This window comes from Kogia breviceps, chromosome 5 (assembly GCF_026419965.1).
Source record: "Kogia breviceps isolate mKogBre1 chromosome 5, mKogBre1 haplotype 1, whole genome shotgun sequence".
Classification (NCBI taxonomy): Eukaryota; Metazoa; Chordata; class Mammalia; order Artiodactyla; family Physeteridae; genus Kogia; species Kogia breviceps.
This window is the reverse complement of record NC_081314.1, coordinates 90,941,570-90,958,943: the sequence shown is the minus strand read 5'-3', so window position 1 is coordinate 90,958,943 and position 17,374 is coordinate 90,941,570. Positions and strand designations below refer to the sequence as shown.

The window sequence follows — 17,374 nt, the reverse complement described above, 5'->3', positions numbered from 1 at the left end:
ACACAGCCTTCACATTGGTCTTCTGGAAGGATTGAACCTTCAGCAGGGTGGAGGTAGTGGCCTGGGGAATAGGACAAGCCTTCACGTAGGTCCACATGGTGGGAGTATGTGGCACTGGAAGGACGAGAGAGGGCAGTGCTCAGGGAAGAGGCCACGGGCATCAGGGACCCTGTGGGCTGTGAGGTGGAGAAGGGTCATTGTTGGATTTGTTTGTCAGGAAGGGTCACTGGTGACTAAGCAGGAATGGGCTGAGGGAAGAGAACCAGGGCCGCGAAGGAAAGGTAAAGAGAAGGGGTGGGTTTGAGCCTCTTTTCTGAGTGAGCGCAGAGAGGACCAGGGACTGATAGTGTGTTGAGGCTGGGAGAGAGTGAAAGGAGTTCAGCGTAAACGTTGAGGTTTTGAACCTGAAGAACCACACAGGTGGTGGTGCCATTTATCGAAATGGGGAAAGCCAGCAGGGAACTGGCTTCCACAAGAAAGGAACAACGTGAACCGCTTGGAGACGTACCTGAGTCGGATTCTTCTGAGACGTTGAAATGCAAGTGTCCCGTGAGGGAAGCAGGTCTGCTGCCCAGGGAGGATCCTGGGTAAGGGGATTTGTTAGTCACTGGGATGTAGACTGAAATCACGGGAAACGAGGGAAGAAGAAGACAGAGTGTAGACTGAGAGGGACCAGGAGGACTTCTCAGTGTCTGAGGCAAAGACAGGAAGAAAAGGGCAAGAAGAGAGAAACGTGAGCAGCAGCAGTCAGAGAGGTTACGGGAAACCCAGAAGACTGTAGTATCAGAAGGTCATTGGGGAGGACGGCTGCGAAAAGGAGTTAACGATGTCAGATGCCTCCTGATAACAGCAAAAGCCAGGTGCCGAGGTTGCCACCTCATAAGCTTTTGGATTGGCATTTCTCTAGCACTGTCAGTCTTGGTGAGCCCCGAACCCCATCTCCCTGCTCTGCACCCCAGCTCAGACCTAGGACTTCACATCTCTCGATGCACCCAGGAATAGCAAATTCACGGGGAAATTCTTCCGTTCCCAGTTCTTTTTGGTTTCATGTACTTTTTATATTTTCTTCCAAAAGTTCCCCAGCTATGCTTCTAGAAAACCCCTACACCACTTCTGCCCCCAAAGACCCAGTCTGCCCCTAGTGCTTGGTCCACAAATATCTCAGGGTGTTTCTTGAAGTATAAGGCTCAAGTCTCTTCGGCGACGCCCATATCTCAGGGTGTTTCTTGAAGTATAAGGCTCAAGTCTCTTCAGCGACGCCCAATTTCACATTAGATGTCAATTTCATGCTGAGCTTGGACACCACACTGATCCAACCAAAGGCCCTGTCTTATAAGTTTGACCCCATTTCTCACACCCATGGAATCAGGATATTGTTTTCCTATTTTTCGTGAAAGAAGTGTCAAAGAAATAGAGGCTGAAGTGAGTTTTGTCCCAATTAACAGCCCGGAAGTCTTCTGGTCAGCCTGGTCGACTCCCACCCCCATCTCTGGCCCCACCACAGCTACAACTCCATGAAACCATAGAGCGGCCGGTGGGCACAGGGGCCATGGTGGCCCGCTCCAGTGACCTGCCCTACCTGATTGTCGGGGTCGTCCTGGGCTCCATCGTCCTCATCATCGTTGCCTTCATTCCCTTCTGCTTGTGGAGGGCCTGGTCTAAGCAAAGTGAGTGAATGACCGTCCTCAACACCAAGGGGAAGGAGCCTGGGGTGTGGGTGAGGGGAGGAGGGATCTCGCAGTCCCTAAGGAGGCCTCTGCCCAGGGCTGGATCCCAGGCGCCCTGCTTCACACTCTTGGGAGCTCAAGTTCCTGGTGGGTCCCCCACGGGGCTTGGAAAGAGTCGGAGAACGCTCACAGATGGGGCCTTCCCTTTGGCTCATAGACCTTGGCAGATGGAGAGGATGAAGTGGGAGTTGGTTTGTGTTCTCTGCATCCCTGGAGCTCCGTACTTAGCTGGCTCTGTTTTCTTTTACTGTCTCAAGCTCTGACCACGTACTCATCCTTTCAGTTGACCCTGCCTCCTCCCGCCTCTTCCCGCGTCTTTAGTTCTGTGGCTCCCTTGAGCTTTCCCCCTAATCCTGGGTTAATCTGATTTATCCACTAATTTCTGCTTCAGATGGCAACACATCTGGTCAACTTGCTTCATTTAAATATTGCTCCTCTGTTCATTTGCCACTTCATTCTCCCAAATCCTGGTCCCGTGTCTCCTCTCCCTACTGCAAAAAAAAAAAAAGTCTAGATGTTAGGAAGAAGTGGGTGACAGGAAGAATTTTCCGAGAGAGAGAATATTCTCTCCCCTGGCGCAATGTCAACTCCCCGCCTACCCCATTTGAGCGCAAATCCTCGGGAGTTTTCTGAGATTCACGTGGGACTTTTTCAAGCTGCCCTAGGCCTCCTTGACCTAAGCATAGCTCTATCCTTCTGTTCTTCCAGAACATACAACAGACCTGGGTTTTCCTCGAAGTGCCCTTCTGCCCTCCTCCTGCCAATACACTATGGTACCACTGGGAGGGCTCCCAGGACACCGAGCCAATGGGCAGCCCTACCTCAGTGGCACCACCGGACGGGCCTGTACCAATGGGGTACATGTGAACAGGGCCTGCCCTGCAGCTGCCATGGGCTACCCAGGCCTGAAGCCTCAGCAGTGCTGCCCAGGGGAGCTTCGGCAGGTAACGTAGTTCTGGGAGTGTGGGCACGCAGGGACGGGTCACCGTGGAGGGCGTGGCCGGGCCACCTCCTGAGGCTCCCTCCCTTCTAGCCTCTAATCCCGGGCTGCTGGGCCTGCTGAGCAACGCATGGGGAAGTTACCTGGACTCTCTGATGTGCCCTTCTCGTTACTCGTTTGAGCAGCAGGACGACAGCAGCAGCACGCTGAGGCAGACCGTTCTTGGCAGTGGATGTGACCCCCCCAGTCACCAGATTCCCAGGTACCTGGGCCCCTGCCCGCCTTCCACCCCTGAGCCCCAGCGCTCACTCTCTCTCTAGTTCCCCAAACCCAGCACCAGTCACTGAGCGGTGAGCGCTAGTGCTTCACTGACGATCCCCTCGTCTGACACACCGCTCCCCTGGACTCTTCGCCTAAGCGGCTTAGTTGTTGTTTTTGCAGTTATGATGCCTTCTCTGTTCAGCGATTCCTCCCCCGCTTCTCAGGCCAGAGCAGCCCCGCCCAGCTGGCTCTGCCCCTAGGCCCCACGTCCTCTCATACGCTCAGGACACGCGTGGAGTCAAATGGAAGGAGACTAGAATTGCCTGTGGAAGCGATGGCGTGGCACCTCTTGATGTCCAAGGGGGAGCAGCCCCTGCCCCTCCTGAGCCCTGCCCAGCTCTGCTGCGTCAGACGGGAGCAGCCAGAGCAGTGGGGCCCACGCTGCCCCGACCTCACCCCTCCGCCTGGTTTTGTGCCTGCAGGGCTCCCAGGTGTAACCCGGACGAGGGCTCTTTGTTATACACACTGCCCGATGACTCAGCTTGCCAGCTGCTCCAGCCTCAGCAGGACTGCCACCACCTCCAGGAGCAGCCAGCAGCCACGGGCCAGCCCGGCATGAGGCGTGTACCCCGGGGTCCTGGGCTGGAAGCCACGTGGGACCCTCTTTTTCACCCAGGTCAGTGCTGAGGGCAGGGCGGGCACTTGAACAGGCTGGGGATGAGGTGAGGTGTAGGCATCCACGACCCGGGAGTGACGTGCGGGCAGGGCGAGAACAGTCCCTGAAGGCGGTGCTTGCTAAGGACCATCCACAGCTTGTACATCCGAGATGGGGGTGCAAAGGGGAGCTGGCCACCTCCTTCCCTGCTGAAGGCCCAGCAGATCTGCGGGGGGGGGGGGGGGTGTCAGGTGGGTCCAACATGACAAGCTCTGTCCTCAAAGGCTGAGAGAACGGGCACTTCTCCATTTCAGAGAAAGAAGCCCTTTTGGTCTCAGCATTTCAAGGCCACTCACAGATTCCTGCCTCCTCTCATCACACTAAGAGGCACTCTCTAATCCCTCTGAAGTACCTTGCTTTGTTGGGTCTTGTCTCTTAATTAAGGAATGAGGTTGCATCCGTCATTAAGCCAAGTTCTCACATCATCAGAACTCTGTGCTTCCACAGAACTTTCCCTCCAAGGGACTCAATGCACAGTGCGCCCAGCCCACTGTCCTCCTTTGTTACCCATCTTTTTGGTTTTATTTTATTTTATTTTATGTACCCATCTTTTTGATACCTGGTTGGGCACAGGCTGGTTTGGAGAATTAGCTGATGTTTCTTAGCCTCCATGGTGTGGCTTCCAGGTCACATGCAGCTCCCAGGCCCTGGGAGATGAAATTCTAAGACAGGTACCTCCTAGAGCCAGACCCCAGCAGCATCCACACGGGACTTCCCTCCCTCGGGGGGCATGAGTTGTGAGTGGAATGATCACGGCCAGAAAGCACAGCAGAAGGGTGGACTAGCGCCCACACCTGGAGAAAGCAGAACTTTCTTGCACGGTTCCTGGGCTCAGCTGACTTCATCTTCATCTGCCCCTGCTTATAGGGTAGATGCATGAGGGTCTCCACGCTTTCACCCCTGAAATGTGCAGATGGGACGTGGGTAAGAAGTGGCCCATACTTAGAGGGAGTGTAATTGTCCTTGTTGTGGTCATAGGTCTCTTTCCCTCCTCTAAAGCCAGTAACCAGCTCCCGTCCCAGAGAGAGTCGGACCCAGTACTGCTGAGCACTAGTTCCTGGTCAGTCTGAATTCTAACGTTTCCCACTTTTCTCTCCCCTCAGGGCCCCGGTGCTGCTTGGGCCTCGTACCGGTTGAAGAGGTGGCCAGTCCTGACTCCTGCCCTGTGGGGAGAGGAGACTGGTGTCCCCAGCACCCCGTGGGGGCCTACGTAGGGCAGGAACTTGGGATGCGGCTCTCCCCCAGCCCACCGGTTCACGTGTCTTTTGAAACACCACCTCCTACAATTTAGGCAGAAGCTGATATCCCAGAAAGACACTATATATTGTTGTTTCTTTTAAAAAAGAGAGGAAATTGGTATTTATTTTTCTATAATAGCCATATTTATATATTTATGCACTTGTAAATAAATGTATATGTTTTTATAATTCTGGAGACACATAGGGAATCCTCCCCACTGAGGTCTGAGGTGTGAAGCAAAGAAGCCGCAACGGAACAGGAGTCAACGGGGAAAGAGCAGCACAGACTGAGGAGGCAGCCCATCCCTTAGACCCTCCGCCGCTGCCTGGGCCCCGGCAGAAGGCCCACAGAGAAGCCCGTGGAAGGAGGACTCCTAGGCACACTGTCCACAGTGACTGCAAGGGAAGGGCCAGGGCCATGCGATCAGAGGCTGCAGCCGCCCGTGACAGTGGCTGGATCTGGTGCTACAGGAAACATTTTCCCAAGATGCCTGTGAGACTAGACTAAGATGTGTATAGTACTATCAGCATTAACAAACCTTCCAGAATCAATAATCTGTGGCAACAATATCTCTGTTAAAATAAACACTGTAAATGTCTAAATAAATGTTTAGTCTTCCCTGTTAACCTACAGCTTAGTCATGTATGAGTCAGCATTCTCTTTAGATGGTAGGATTCAGTCTGAGTATTTGAAGAAACATCCACTTGTGATGTTTTCAGATGCATCGAGGAGAAATCTGGAAAAGGTAGCAAATGTTTCTAATTTTGTCTTTTTAAATATTGACTCTCAGTTGTGTTTTCATTAATGCAGATGCGTGGTAACTGTTTAGTCCAAGAGGGACACAGTGTACAGTGGGCGAGGAGAAGCAGATACGCCGTTCTCTGACTGGACTTGAGGTGAAGCTTTGGTCAGATCGGAAGGAATGAGGCTCATCTTTTCTATACAGGTGTGTGTTGAAGACTGAGTATTTTCTCCAAAATGCTATTTAGTGAAGTGCTGTGCTACAGGTGAACATATGGTGCCTGGTAAAATTCACTTCCCTTCTTTCCAAAGAAACAGCAACGTGGCCAGAGGAGCTGACTCACTAGTTGTTTAAAATCAACGTTTACTCTGTGCCGTCCAACCACAGGATCAACCTTTGTCCTGGCAAGTGGAAGTAGATGGAGGCTGAAGCTTTTTGCTGAGAGCCCTACCACACTTTTAACTGTTTTCAGGAGGGAAATGTACCTTCTAGATTTCAGTAGAGTTGAGTTACAGATGAAATGCCACTTGAAACAGTTAATCCTGTTCTGAGTCATCAATGGCAGACCCTAGCTTCACACTCCAGTCACAAATTAAAGTCCTAAGAAAGCCCCCGGGAGGTGACTGATTGGTCTAGGGCAAGTGCGCCCTCTGCTGGCCAGAAGAGATTCCTGCATCCTTTCTCCATCCAGCAGCTAAATTGGAACGTGGTTTTCAGAAAAGCAGTATTTTAAAAATATTTCAAGAAATGAAATGAAGGACTGTAGAAATATGGAAATGATAGGAAAGGAGACGTAGAGCAGGGAAGAGAAGAAATAAGATATTGTGACTTCAGACACAATCTGGCATCAAGGGCCTAGAGGTCACTTCCAGGAGGGGGACAGATCTCACCTCTCAGATCTGGGCTATATAACTCAACTTCTAGCCCATTGGCTTTAAAAAAAAAAAAAAAACTCCCCTGTTTTCTTAATGCTTGATGATCCCAGTGGTTGTCAAAGTAAGTTTTGGTGAACTTTATGGAAGTGGTATGGTTCCAGTGCTGTGCAGAAAGCAGTTTTATGTGACAACAGTGCTTTTAGCTCTCAAAAAAAAAAAAAAAAAAAAAAAGCCTGGGAATGAAAAAGCACTTCTAAGGCAGCTTAAATGAGATAAATGTGCATATTTACTTTAGCCAATTGCAGGAAAGGAGGAAAAGGTCAGGCATCAGGCCTTTACATTTTAGCCTAGAAAATGAAACGGCTTATTCAGTTTCATTGCATCTTGCATTTCTTTATTTTCAGGTTATTATAGTGCCTTTTAAAAATCTGATTCAGTCAGCAACGGCTATATAAATTAATCAAAAGGAGGAGTAAGACCTAGCTGGGCAGGAGCTGGTGGTGGTGCGGAGTTCATTCAGTTCATGGCTCAGGACAGCCCAACAGGACAGGCTGAGTCTGCAGGGATGAGTAACTCCTTTTCCTGTGAAGTTCTGACAGAGGGGCTGGACTCTACAGTTTTTCTTTCAATGCTGAGATTTGATGACACTATGGACGAGGGTTCAGAATAGCCAAGGCACATTAACAGTTGATCCACAAGTAACTCGGGCAGATTTCTGGCCTCTTTCAAAGGTGAGGCTGCCTTCTCTAAGGGCACAGCAGGAGGCAGAGAACAGTTAGATCAGGAGACTAGGACAGCTTTCCATCCACCCCCAGCCAGGGCTGCACCCTGGTGCTCTCCTGCTTGATATTAAACCTCCCAAAGACTCAGTTGCTATAGATTCAAGACTAAGCCTGGGATCAATGAAATGAAATGAAAGCTATCTTTATCTCTTATCTAATTGAAAAGAAAAAGGAATTAACTGTATTGTCAAATCCCAAACATGCTGTATGAAAGCCTAATATTGTAAACTTTAGTGACTTTTGTCTAGTTCAGTTTGGGAAAAAGTAATAAATCCTGACTGGTTTTACTCTAAGAGAGTTGATAGACACATGGAATCCTAGACATGGCTCTTCCATAGACTAAATTCATTCTTGCTGCAATTAGAATCACAGGATTCAGAATGGGAAGAAGCCTCAGAGCTTATCCAGATCTCTCATTTGTCTGATAATGAGGCCCAGGAAAATAATGTAATTTTTACCCTAACTCTCCCCACAACAAGGGGAGAGTGTCTCCTCCGGGACCACCCACTGTATCCAGGCGGTCGCTCAGGGTCGTAGCCAGCCAGCCAGTTACGTAAGTTTGGTAGTAGCCCTTCCTGCTCCCAGCCAAGCTTCAGATGGACGCAGCCCCAACTCACAGCTTGACTACAACCTCATAAGAGACCCGAGCTGGAAACACCCAGCTAAGTAGCTCCCAGCTTCCTGACCCTCAGAGACTGGGTGAGATAATGTTGTTTTAAGCTATGTTTGGGGGTAATTTTTTTATGCAGGAATAAATAAGTAGGTAAAAAACACTCAGAACTGTGACTAGCACATTTTTTTGAAATGCTTAAAGGGCACACATAGTTTAGGGTGTACAGCAGAGAATGTGATAAAGGGTCCTGCTCTCCAGTAGAAAGGCTGCTACGTCAGAGCTCTGTGGTAATAGGCACAAACAGTAAGCTATTTGGACCTCTCAAATAGGAGTATGAAAGGATCTTAGAGACAAAACAGGCCAAGTGGCCGCCTGTGACATATATATTCCAACATACAAAAGACCCCAAGTCCTGTCTATAATTTTGGGGGGCAGATCAGCAGGCTAGACAGGTTATGAAAACTTGACCTTGCTGAGGTCACTTTCTACATTGGTGCAATATTGCCTTCTTTACCTTTCCTTTTCAGTAACCAATTCATATTCCGTGACGGCCTCAAGGGAGTAGCTCATTAAAATGGACCCATAGAGCACGGAATTTAAAGTGCTATGTTCTATTACTAACAGGAATCGAAAGATCAGTGAAATCATTCTTAGATGAATTCCACTGACTACTTACCCCCAATTAGTTTAAATGTTATGTTTAAATTAATTTAATTTAAATTAGCTTAGTTTAAATGTTATGTACAATCAAAAGTGATTTTTAGAGTTGATCTCTCAGTGATGGAATCTATTTCATTACTTCCTGATCTATATCAAAACCAGCAAATGACTCAAGTAGAAACAGAAGGAAAATGGCACAGGACATGAGAAACTATAGGAAATACTTAGAATACTGGTAGAGTTGCAGACACCTTCAGAGAAGAGCCTCCTTCTTAACCATTTTGCAAAACGCACTTCTCTGCTCCACCCAGAGCTGAGTTTGCTAAAACTATGGGTGATTCAGGAAGCTGTTTATTTTTTTTGCTTTATGCGAGTCTAAAGCAAACTGCTCTGCTCTTTCTGTCTGCATTTCCTGAGTCCTAACCCCTCAAATAACTGCTTTATGAAGTTAACAATGTCAAAATTCTAAATTGCATTTCTTTTCCTCATATTGTTGGCAAAATAGTTTTCTCTCTCTTGTGTCCTCTCAGAGAATACCTGATAACATCAAAGTTTATTTTCCAAGGATCCAACGACCAAGAAAAGGAAGTTTTCTCATGGTTTGCTGAATGATCGATTTTCTTGCCAATGGCTAAGAATTCAGATAACCAAAAAACAAATTTCCTAAACAGGATATATTACCGATGGTTTCTGGCGATTTGAGGTAACAGCCTCCTAAGACTTCATATTCGACCCAGTTGGTTGCAAACACATCTGCAATGGTTCAGTTCAATAATAAGTAGCTGTTGGGTGCTGTAGTCAGTTTTAAGATAAGCAGTTGGGGGGGGAATTATTAAAACTACATGACTGGCTGTGGTTTTAGACTTTCAGATAAGTTCACTTTAAAACAGCAGGATTGTTGCAGGTGACAAGGAAACAGATCTTCTGTTGAATTAAGTGTCAGAAATCTTGGCTGGATTTGAGAAAAAAGCAAACTTAAGGCCCACGGGCTTCATTCATTCTCTTGTGGAGAGTGAATGGGGGGGAGAACAAGGCCACCTTTCTTACGCAAAAGAGCAACCTCTTCCTTTAAGGCCAGAATCCTTTCGGCCTGGACTTGGATCAATTCAGTGACCTTCTCTCTTGCCACAGTATCTGCTTTCCGGGGGCCCTGGAAGGCGTTGCCCTGTTGAGAGAAAACACCTCCCTGCTTTAAGCACCTTTTGGACTATGGACACACCCCTGTCTTAATTTGTCTTTTAGGTGTGCCTGACTTAAATAGCCATCACTCCTGATTTTAAGAAGCCTTCAAGTCCTCCACCGAAATCCTACCATTGGAAAGGTAGGTCCCTTTGAGCTAATAAGCAACTCTTAAAATGCAAATCCCCTTCAGAGGGTAACTCATTAAGCTAGCTATCAGTCACTCACACCCTACAGGGCTCATCGCTGGAATTCTAAAAGGCAAGATACCTCCTTTTCCTATACAGCCCGTATCTTGTTTTCCAAAAAAAGAAATCTTTATTCCCTCATCTGATTTCTTCCCCTGCCCAGCCAATTCCTGGTCGTGTTTCAGACATCGTTTTTAGGGAGGATTTCTTTACCCCGTGGGCTGGGTTAGGATTCCTGCTCTATGTTCTGACAAATCATCCATCACACATCATTGTAGTTATTAGACTGAACCATTTGAAATTTGTGACATGTGACCCTTTTTTAACCTAAAAAGTAGCAGTTTCATATGGTTTGACCTAAGTGCTTGTTTGATATCTTTCTTGCTAGATCCTGCGCCTTAGAAATAGAGCCCAGTATGCCTGGATCTCACCACTCTACCCAGCATCTGCCGTAGAACTTGTTACAGAAGTAGATGCTCAATAAATCTGAACGTGCATTAAATGAAGGGACATGACACCTAGTATCTTCTCTGTGCCAGGTGCTTTATGTCTGTGACCTCACGTGATCCTCACAACACAGAACCAGGTGGTGTTATTCCAATTTTAAAGATACAGAAACTGACAGAGGTTTATGAACTGGCCCAAGTCACTATAATATTAAGGACTGGAAGCAGGATGAGAACCAGGTTACCTGAAGCCAAAAGCCCATGATTTGTCTGTTACCCCACTTACTTTGGCATCCCTTCCTCATAAGTAGGCATGGTCATCACCCAGTACCTTCCTGCCTCTTCTCCCTTGCCCACTTTCACTTCAGCGGCTGTGAAAACTAAACACGAACCTTAGCCAGTTTCTTTTCTAGCTGGGAGTGGCTAAGTAGATGTAGCAGAAAACGTTTGCTTTCATAATGAAAGGGACGCACGAGACTGGCATTTGGGCAGCAACCACAGAGCTGGGGCAGCTGTCTGTGACTCTGAAGGAAACTTCAGTCATGGAGAGAGTCACAGAGATACTGGCCGTGACATCACAGCCCCACTAAACTAAAACCCCCTCAGTCATCTCCTGCAGACTTCTTGTTAAATGAAGAAAAGCACCCCTCTTTGTTTAAGCTACTCTCCCAAAGTGGGGCTTTTGGTTACTCGTAGCTAAATGCACAGCCCCTCGTGCCCAGTCAGTCCAGACGGTCACTCTGAAGTCACCTTAGCTTTTCCCTCATTCTCTTCACCATAGCCAAACAAATTTTGGCTCTTCTTACTTTGAAATGTCTTTGACTGTTGGTTTTTTTGTCCTTGCCATCTTCATCCCAGTCCAGGCCTAGATTGTTCTAAGAGTAATAGCTATGGAGTCAGCTTGGGAGGCAGACGGCCCTCAGTTTAAAAACAAACTTCCCGTTCACCACAGCTCTATTTACAATAGCCAGGACGTGGAAGCAACCTAAGTGTCCATCAGCAGATGAATGGATAAAGAAGAGGTGGCACATTTATACAATAGAATATTACTCAGCCATAAAAAGGAACGAAACTGATAGTGAGGTGGGTGGACCTAGAGTCTGTCATACAGAGTGAAGTAAGTCAGAAAGAGAAAAACAAATACCGTATGCTAACACATATATATGGAATCTAAAAAAAAAAAAAAATTGGTTCTGAAGAACCTAGGGGCAGGACAGGAATAAAGACGCAGACATAGAAAATGGACTTGAGGACATGGGGAGGGGGAAGGGTAAGCTGGGATGAAGTGAGAGAGCAGCATAGACATATATGCACTACCAAACGTAGGGTGGATAGCTAGTGGGAAGCAGCCGCATAGCACAGGGAGATCAGCTCAGTGCTTTGTGACCACCTGGAGGGGTGGGAGGGGGGCGCAAGAGGGAAGAGATATGGGGATATATATATATATATATATGTATAGCTGATTCACTTTGTTATACATAGAAACTAACACACCATTGTAAAGCAATTATACTCCAATAAAGATGTTAAAAACAAGAAGAAACTTCCCCACGTATTAGCTCTGAGAGCATATGAGCAGGTTACTTCACCACCCTGAGCTTTGGAAAGTGGTCTTTTGAAGATTCAGTGAGACAGCCAATGGAAAGAGACCATGCATGTAAAGCTATATGTATAAAGATATACTATGTAAAGAGACCTACACAATTAATTCCCTTTCCCAGTCAACTGATCTGCTTCCAAACTCTTTCCTCTCCAAGGTATCTGGACGTTCAAAGCACATCAAGTCAACAGATGTTTACTCACTGACGACTCTGTGAAGATTCTGTCTAGGCATCACTCCTCTTGAATACTGCTGTGACTCTTCGCTCAATAATTCTTTAGTGGATAAAGGGCCTTTGATATTCAGATTCTAGCCTTCCTCTCTATTTTAGTTGTAAACCTCCCAAAGCCTCTTATTCATTCTTTCTTTTGGACTTTTGCTTAGACCAGTGATTCTTCAGCTCTAGCATGCAGCAGAATCACCTGGAAGGCTTGTTCTGGATTGCTGGACCCCTCCCCCAGAGCCTCTGATTCTGTAGATCTGGGTGGAACCCGAGAATCTGCATTTCTAACAGGTTCCCCAGGCAAGGCAAATGCTGTTCTTCAGGGAACCACACTTTGAGAACCCCTGGCTTAGAACATTTCCTGGGCGCGTAAAGAAAAGCAAAAGAAAAAAAAAAACAGCATTTTTGCAGGTACTATTCAAAGATTATAGCACATAGTTCAGAATGTGCTATACATGTGTTATGTCCCTAGAAGGCAAGGCTTAAATAGGGTGAAACTTTATAAATAAGTATTATCCACCACATACTGTGTATTAAGTACTACTAGGTTAGCCTCAATAAATATTGTATAAAAGCAAGTTGAAAGCCCTAAAAAGTAACAAGTGTTTTAATAAGTAACATGTGGCCTCCCATAATTCAGGAGGCTTGCTTTAGGTCAAAGGAAGTAAACCTGTATTGGAAATGGTTGTTTGACACCAAATTCAGGGAGCATGTTGATATCATTATTTACCCCTAAGTAACCTTACCTCTCCAAGGGCCAAGGCAAATCCCTTAATTAGTACTTGTATGAATTCATGGCACCCAGCAGGCATACGGTAAAGCTAGTCCCTCAGGCTCATTGTAATGTAGACGGCATCAATTCAGTGTCCTCGGGGACCCAAGTGGACCAGAAACGTCCAAGATCAAGGTTTGTTTAAAAGCCAGCACTTAATATTCCCTTTATAGAACATCCTCAATTCTGACAAAAGGTCTGAAGAAAAGGAACATACCTGCTGGTTCTGTAGAATATTCAGCTGAGAATCAAGTTTCTTCTTTTCAATACATAAATCATTCATCTGATGAAGTTTTTTGGTGTGTTCTTTTGTCTTCATCATCAGTTCCCATTGCACTTGAGCAATCTTTTCCTATCAGGGCAGAAAGATGCAGAATGGATTAAGTGAATGAGGAAACAGAAAAATGAATGTCGGGATTTGATCAAAACCATCAGGCAAATGGAGTGATATGCACATAGAAAAATACAATAAGCCAATAATATCAGAAGCAAGTACACTGGGTCTGGTTTGATTAAAGAAGAATGTAAACAGGATGAAAGTAGGTAAAAATAAGATAGACATCACTCCATTGTTGAGAAATGACATTAGTATGCATACTGAGTGATGGTATTCATTAATTAAAAGGGAGAATGATCCTTTAAGCGGGAAATGTTCCTGTATTGCTTTTTCCCCAGTCTTGGCCCAGGATCCTCAAGGCGACCGGCTTGAATGGCCATACATCTGCCAGTGGCTTTCCTTTGTTCTCCTGTTACTCCAACAAATTATTTTAGATAGCGCATATCTCCAGCACTACCCTGATAGGGACCAGTCCCACTGACACGAACACTGAAGTAATTTGTTTCTTCACGGTACAGTGGCAAATCTTCGATAAGAAAAGATGAGACTAGATAGCACTAGGAGGGACTTCCCTGGTGGTCCAGTGGTAAAGAATCCACCTTCCAGTGCAGGGGACGCCGGATTGATTCCACATGGCCATGGGGCAACGAAGCCCACACACCCCAACAATTGAGCTTGAGCGCATCAACTAGAGCCCACGCGCAGCAAACTACAGAGCCCAGGTGCCACAACTAGAGAGAGAGAAAACCCGCACACCACGACTAGAGAGAAACCCAAGCAGACCTTGCGCTGTCACAAAAAAATCCCGCATGTCTCAACAAAGACCCCATGTGCCACAACTAAGACCTGACGCAGCCAAAAAAAAATAAGGAAAATAAATATTTTTTAAAAAATAGCGCTAGGAACCTCTCCTCCTTCCCTATCTACTGTGAAGACAGAAAACTGGAGAAGCCATAATTATTTGTAGGCTTATAAAATCTTTGTAAAAGTTCCTGTCTCTGAATCAGGCTGTAACTGGGGTACTGCCTCATCTCATGGCTCTGGGAACAGCGTAGGCATTTAATACCTTCTAAGACCCTACCAGCTAAATAGTATATACCTTGTTGTAAAATGTATTACTCAGAGATGTTTTTCTAATTTCCAGAACGGAAATAGCACGCAAAAGCTATGTAGAATAATACAATTAGGTCCTCAGAGTATAGCAGTTCATGTCTCACACTATTAGAACGTTCATACATTAATGCAGACCTCAGAGTGAATCTCTCTGTAATCTTTCATGCCATTTTGCCATCATATTTCCATGAATCCTGGACCCCAGACCCAGTGCTAGTGCTTTCATCCCAAGATAGACCAGTGGCCCAGCTAAGTGAATGGTAAGAAAACCGAGACAGGCTTAAGATCATGGAGGAACCAAGTGGGGCTCACACACGTGTCTCCAGCTGTACGGATGGTTCGCAGGAACCACTGAAAGCTCACCAGGAGTTCTTGCCTCCACCCAGTGGATCACCTGCCCTCTCATCCTAACCTCCCACATCTTCATTTCCTTTGCGTTCGATAGCTCCTTTCGAAGTTTTTTGACCTTTAGTTCTTCAAGTGTTGTGTTCACAGAAAGTGTCTGAAGGGCTTCTAGGTTGATCACACGGCCAAACTTGCTGACCATTAGTTGACTGACTGTTTCTTCCATTTCTAAAAGAAAACAGTCACTGTCAGGTTGTTCATCAGATCCCACTGTTATTAAATGAATAATACCAATACCATTCTAAGGAACAGCTTTTGCAAGAAGATAAGAGATATTAACGTTACCAGTTGGGTTTTCCTCTGTGACTTTTCACCTACTACTTTCTTCACTTAGAATGCACATTGCTATTGCTCTATTGTCTTCATCTACTTCAAATTCCTATGTAAAAGGGACTCATCTGTCCCAACTGGCTACACCTTCTGATCTGCCCCTCCTCAGATTATTCATGGGCCCAAATGGGATTATGAAGCCTTCAGTTTTTATTTTTTTTATTACTGATCTCTATAACATCTGGTGTTGAGAATAGAACAGTCACTGAACAGAAGTTTCCATCTCATTCCAAGTAAAAATATTAAAATCCTTGCGGTGGTTCACAAGGTCCTACCTGTCCTGCCCTGCCCCTATTATCTCCCCCACCTCCTTTCCCACACCTCTCTCATTTACTCCAGACACCTTTTTCTCAACCTTCTCAAACATTCCAGGCTCACTTGGATATCCTCGTATGGAATTGTCTGGAATTCCACTGTCTGGAATTCCCTTCCCAAAATAGCCACATGACTCACTCCACACAGCCCATTTTCTGAAAACGAGTTGTGAGACTGGTGAAAGACTCATTTCCAAAACACCCATTTCTGAAGGTGTAACCAAGTGTAATTTGTCACCTAACCAGGGAGAACCACATCTTAGTAAGTATATCACCTTTCCAGGGAGCTCTTCCCTGGCTTCCTATGGACCTCAGCACTCTTTCCCAGTCCCTTTCTAATTTTTTCTTCTTAACAATCCTCTCCATCTAACATGCAATATGTTTTAGTTTTGTTTACTGTTGCCTCAACATGTGAACACTGGAAAACCTGGAGAAAATTCCATTTGCAGGGTCTGAGCTCCCCAAGAAAGTATAATCTTGTAGCAAGATTTTCTCAGTCACCAGAGTCCCCGAAGTGAAGTCTGAAGGCCCTAAGGTATAACAAGATGATGCAGTTCTGTTACAGTACAGGAATTTGTATTCAGATATAATCGTTATGGCTGAATGATAATGGTATAATCAGCATGGCTGCCATTCTGCACAATCCAGCGAGGGTTATTCATTTCTATTCTACCTGAGTGGCGCCCTGTGGACTTGTGTCATGCGGTGGCCATGATAATCAGTGATGCAAATGAAATGACTGGATTATTTGCACATGTGTGGCTAGCCAGTGGCTGCCTGCTTGGTCTCCCTCAGTAAGAACCTTGACTTCCCCCAGCTAGCCCCTTATAACAGAGTGCCCTCTCCCAAGGCAGCCTCATGTACTAGGACATGGACTCTGGTCCTTGCCCTTCCCACTGTGGAGCCAGCCTAACAACACCCTTCTCCTGACTCAGGCCAGCTAGTGTTCCCTGGGGACATAAAGGCTTCTGGAACACTCCCCATCCTCTGTCCCCATGGCTGCAAGCTGTGCTCTCCTTGAAAAGGAGAGAACTTACCTCCCCACCCCGTGTTCTAGACTCACCTTCCCCATTAGGTCTAGGGATGGAGGCAGGCAACAGTTTCTCATCACTGGTAAGCATTTGTTCTCTGAGATACAGGAAAGGAACCCACTCCTAGCTTCACCTTCAGAATTAGGAGATCAGTCTTTAACCAGACTCACAACTTGCTTTCAGAAAATGGACCGGGGGTAGGAGAAGAACTGAAAGTCACTGAATAAAACTTGAACCACATGGGACTTTTTGTTTTCTTTAATTTCAACTAACATTCCAGAAATGTGAATACTTCATTTCATCTTCTTCACACATTTTTCCAAACTGCGAGGTTACTCAGATGGAAATAAGCTTCTTTCCTCATTTTCATACTAGTTTGTTCCTTGGTTTGACAAATAGTATTTCCAAATACAAACAACATTCACAGGCTACAGAAGCCAAAGGAATGTGAAGTACGTGAGAAACATTGGGGCCTCAAGGTTTATACCTGAGAAAACTCTATGTCTCAAATAAGTGTTATTCAAACATAGAGTCCTAACATGTATTTTTAAATTGTATAATCCAGCCACCCATGAGGGTAGAACCATCATCACCCACTGGAAACTGACCTCTACAAATCCAAGCAACGTGGATTGACTGACCGCTATATTCTTCCCATTATTTTTCTTTTTCAAATTTTCTTTTAAAAAATATTATTCAATTGTGGTAAAATACACATAACAAAATGTACCATTTTAATCTTTTTAAAGTGTACAGGTCTGTGGCATTAAGGTAGATGCTATTATAGTATTGGTAATATTGTTATTAAAGTTGGAATACTTCATCGCTTACACATATGTTCCATATATCAAATATTCAGAAGGTATTTTAAAAGAATTGTCT

At 45.8% G+C, this 17,374-nt stretch overlaps 2 protein-coding genes across 13 annotated transcripts in view; one reads left to right on the top strand and one right to left on the bottom strand.

Annotated features, from left to right (window-relative positions):
• The window catches only part of BOC (BOC cell adhesion associated, oncogene regulated), an 88,046-nt gene extending 74,803 nt beyond the window's left edge, over positions 1–13,243 (top strand). For 4 of the 12 annotated variants that reach the window (XM_067034637.1, XM_067034639.1, XM_059063678.2 and 1 more), the window contains 5 exons: positions 1,446–1,667; positions 2,436–2,671; positions 2,853–2,929; positions 3,411–3,604; positions 4,747–5,508. In XM_067034637.1, coding sequence (XP_066890738.1) covers positions 1,446–1,667; positions 2,436–2,671; positions 2,853–2,929; positions 3,411–3,604; positions 4,747–4,934 — 917 coding nt within the window. In that variant the 3' untranslated portion in view covers positions 4,935–5,508. The other 8 variants (XR_010840782.1, XR_010840779.1, XR_010840784.1 and 5 more) reach the window with 6 other exon arrangements.
• Positions 9,345–17,374, bottom strand: part of CFAP44 (cilia and flagella associated protein 44) — a 111,654-nt gene continuing 103,624 nt past the window's right edge. The window contains exons 32-34 of the mRNA XM_059063672.2: positions 14,825–14,985; positions 13,180–13,314; positions 9,345–9,719 (exon numbers count right to left, since the gene is read on the bottom strand). Coding sequence (XP_058919655.1) covers positions 9,546–9,719; positions 13,180–13,314; positions 14,825–14,985 — 470 coding nt within the window. The 3' untranslated portion in view covers positions 9,345–9,545. The remainder of the gene's footprint in view (positions 9,720–13,179; positions 13,315–14,824; positions 14,986–17,374) is intronic.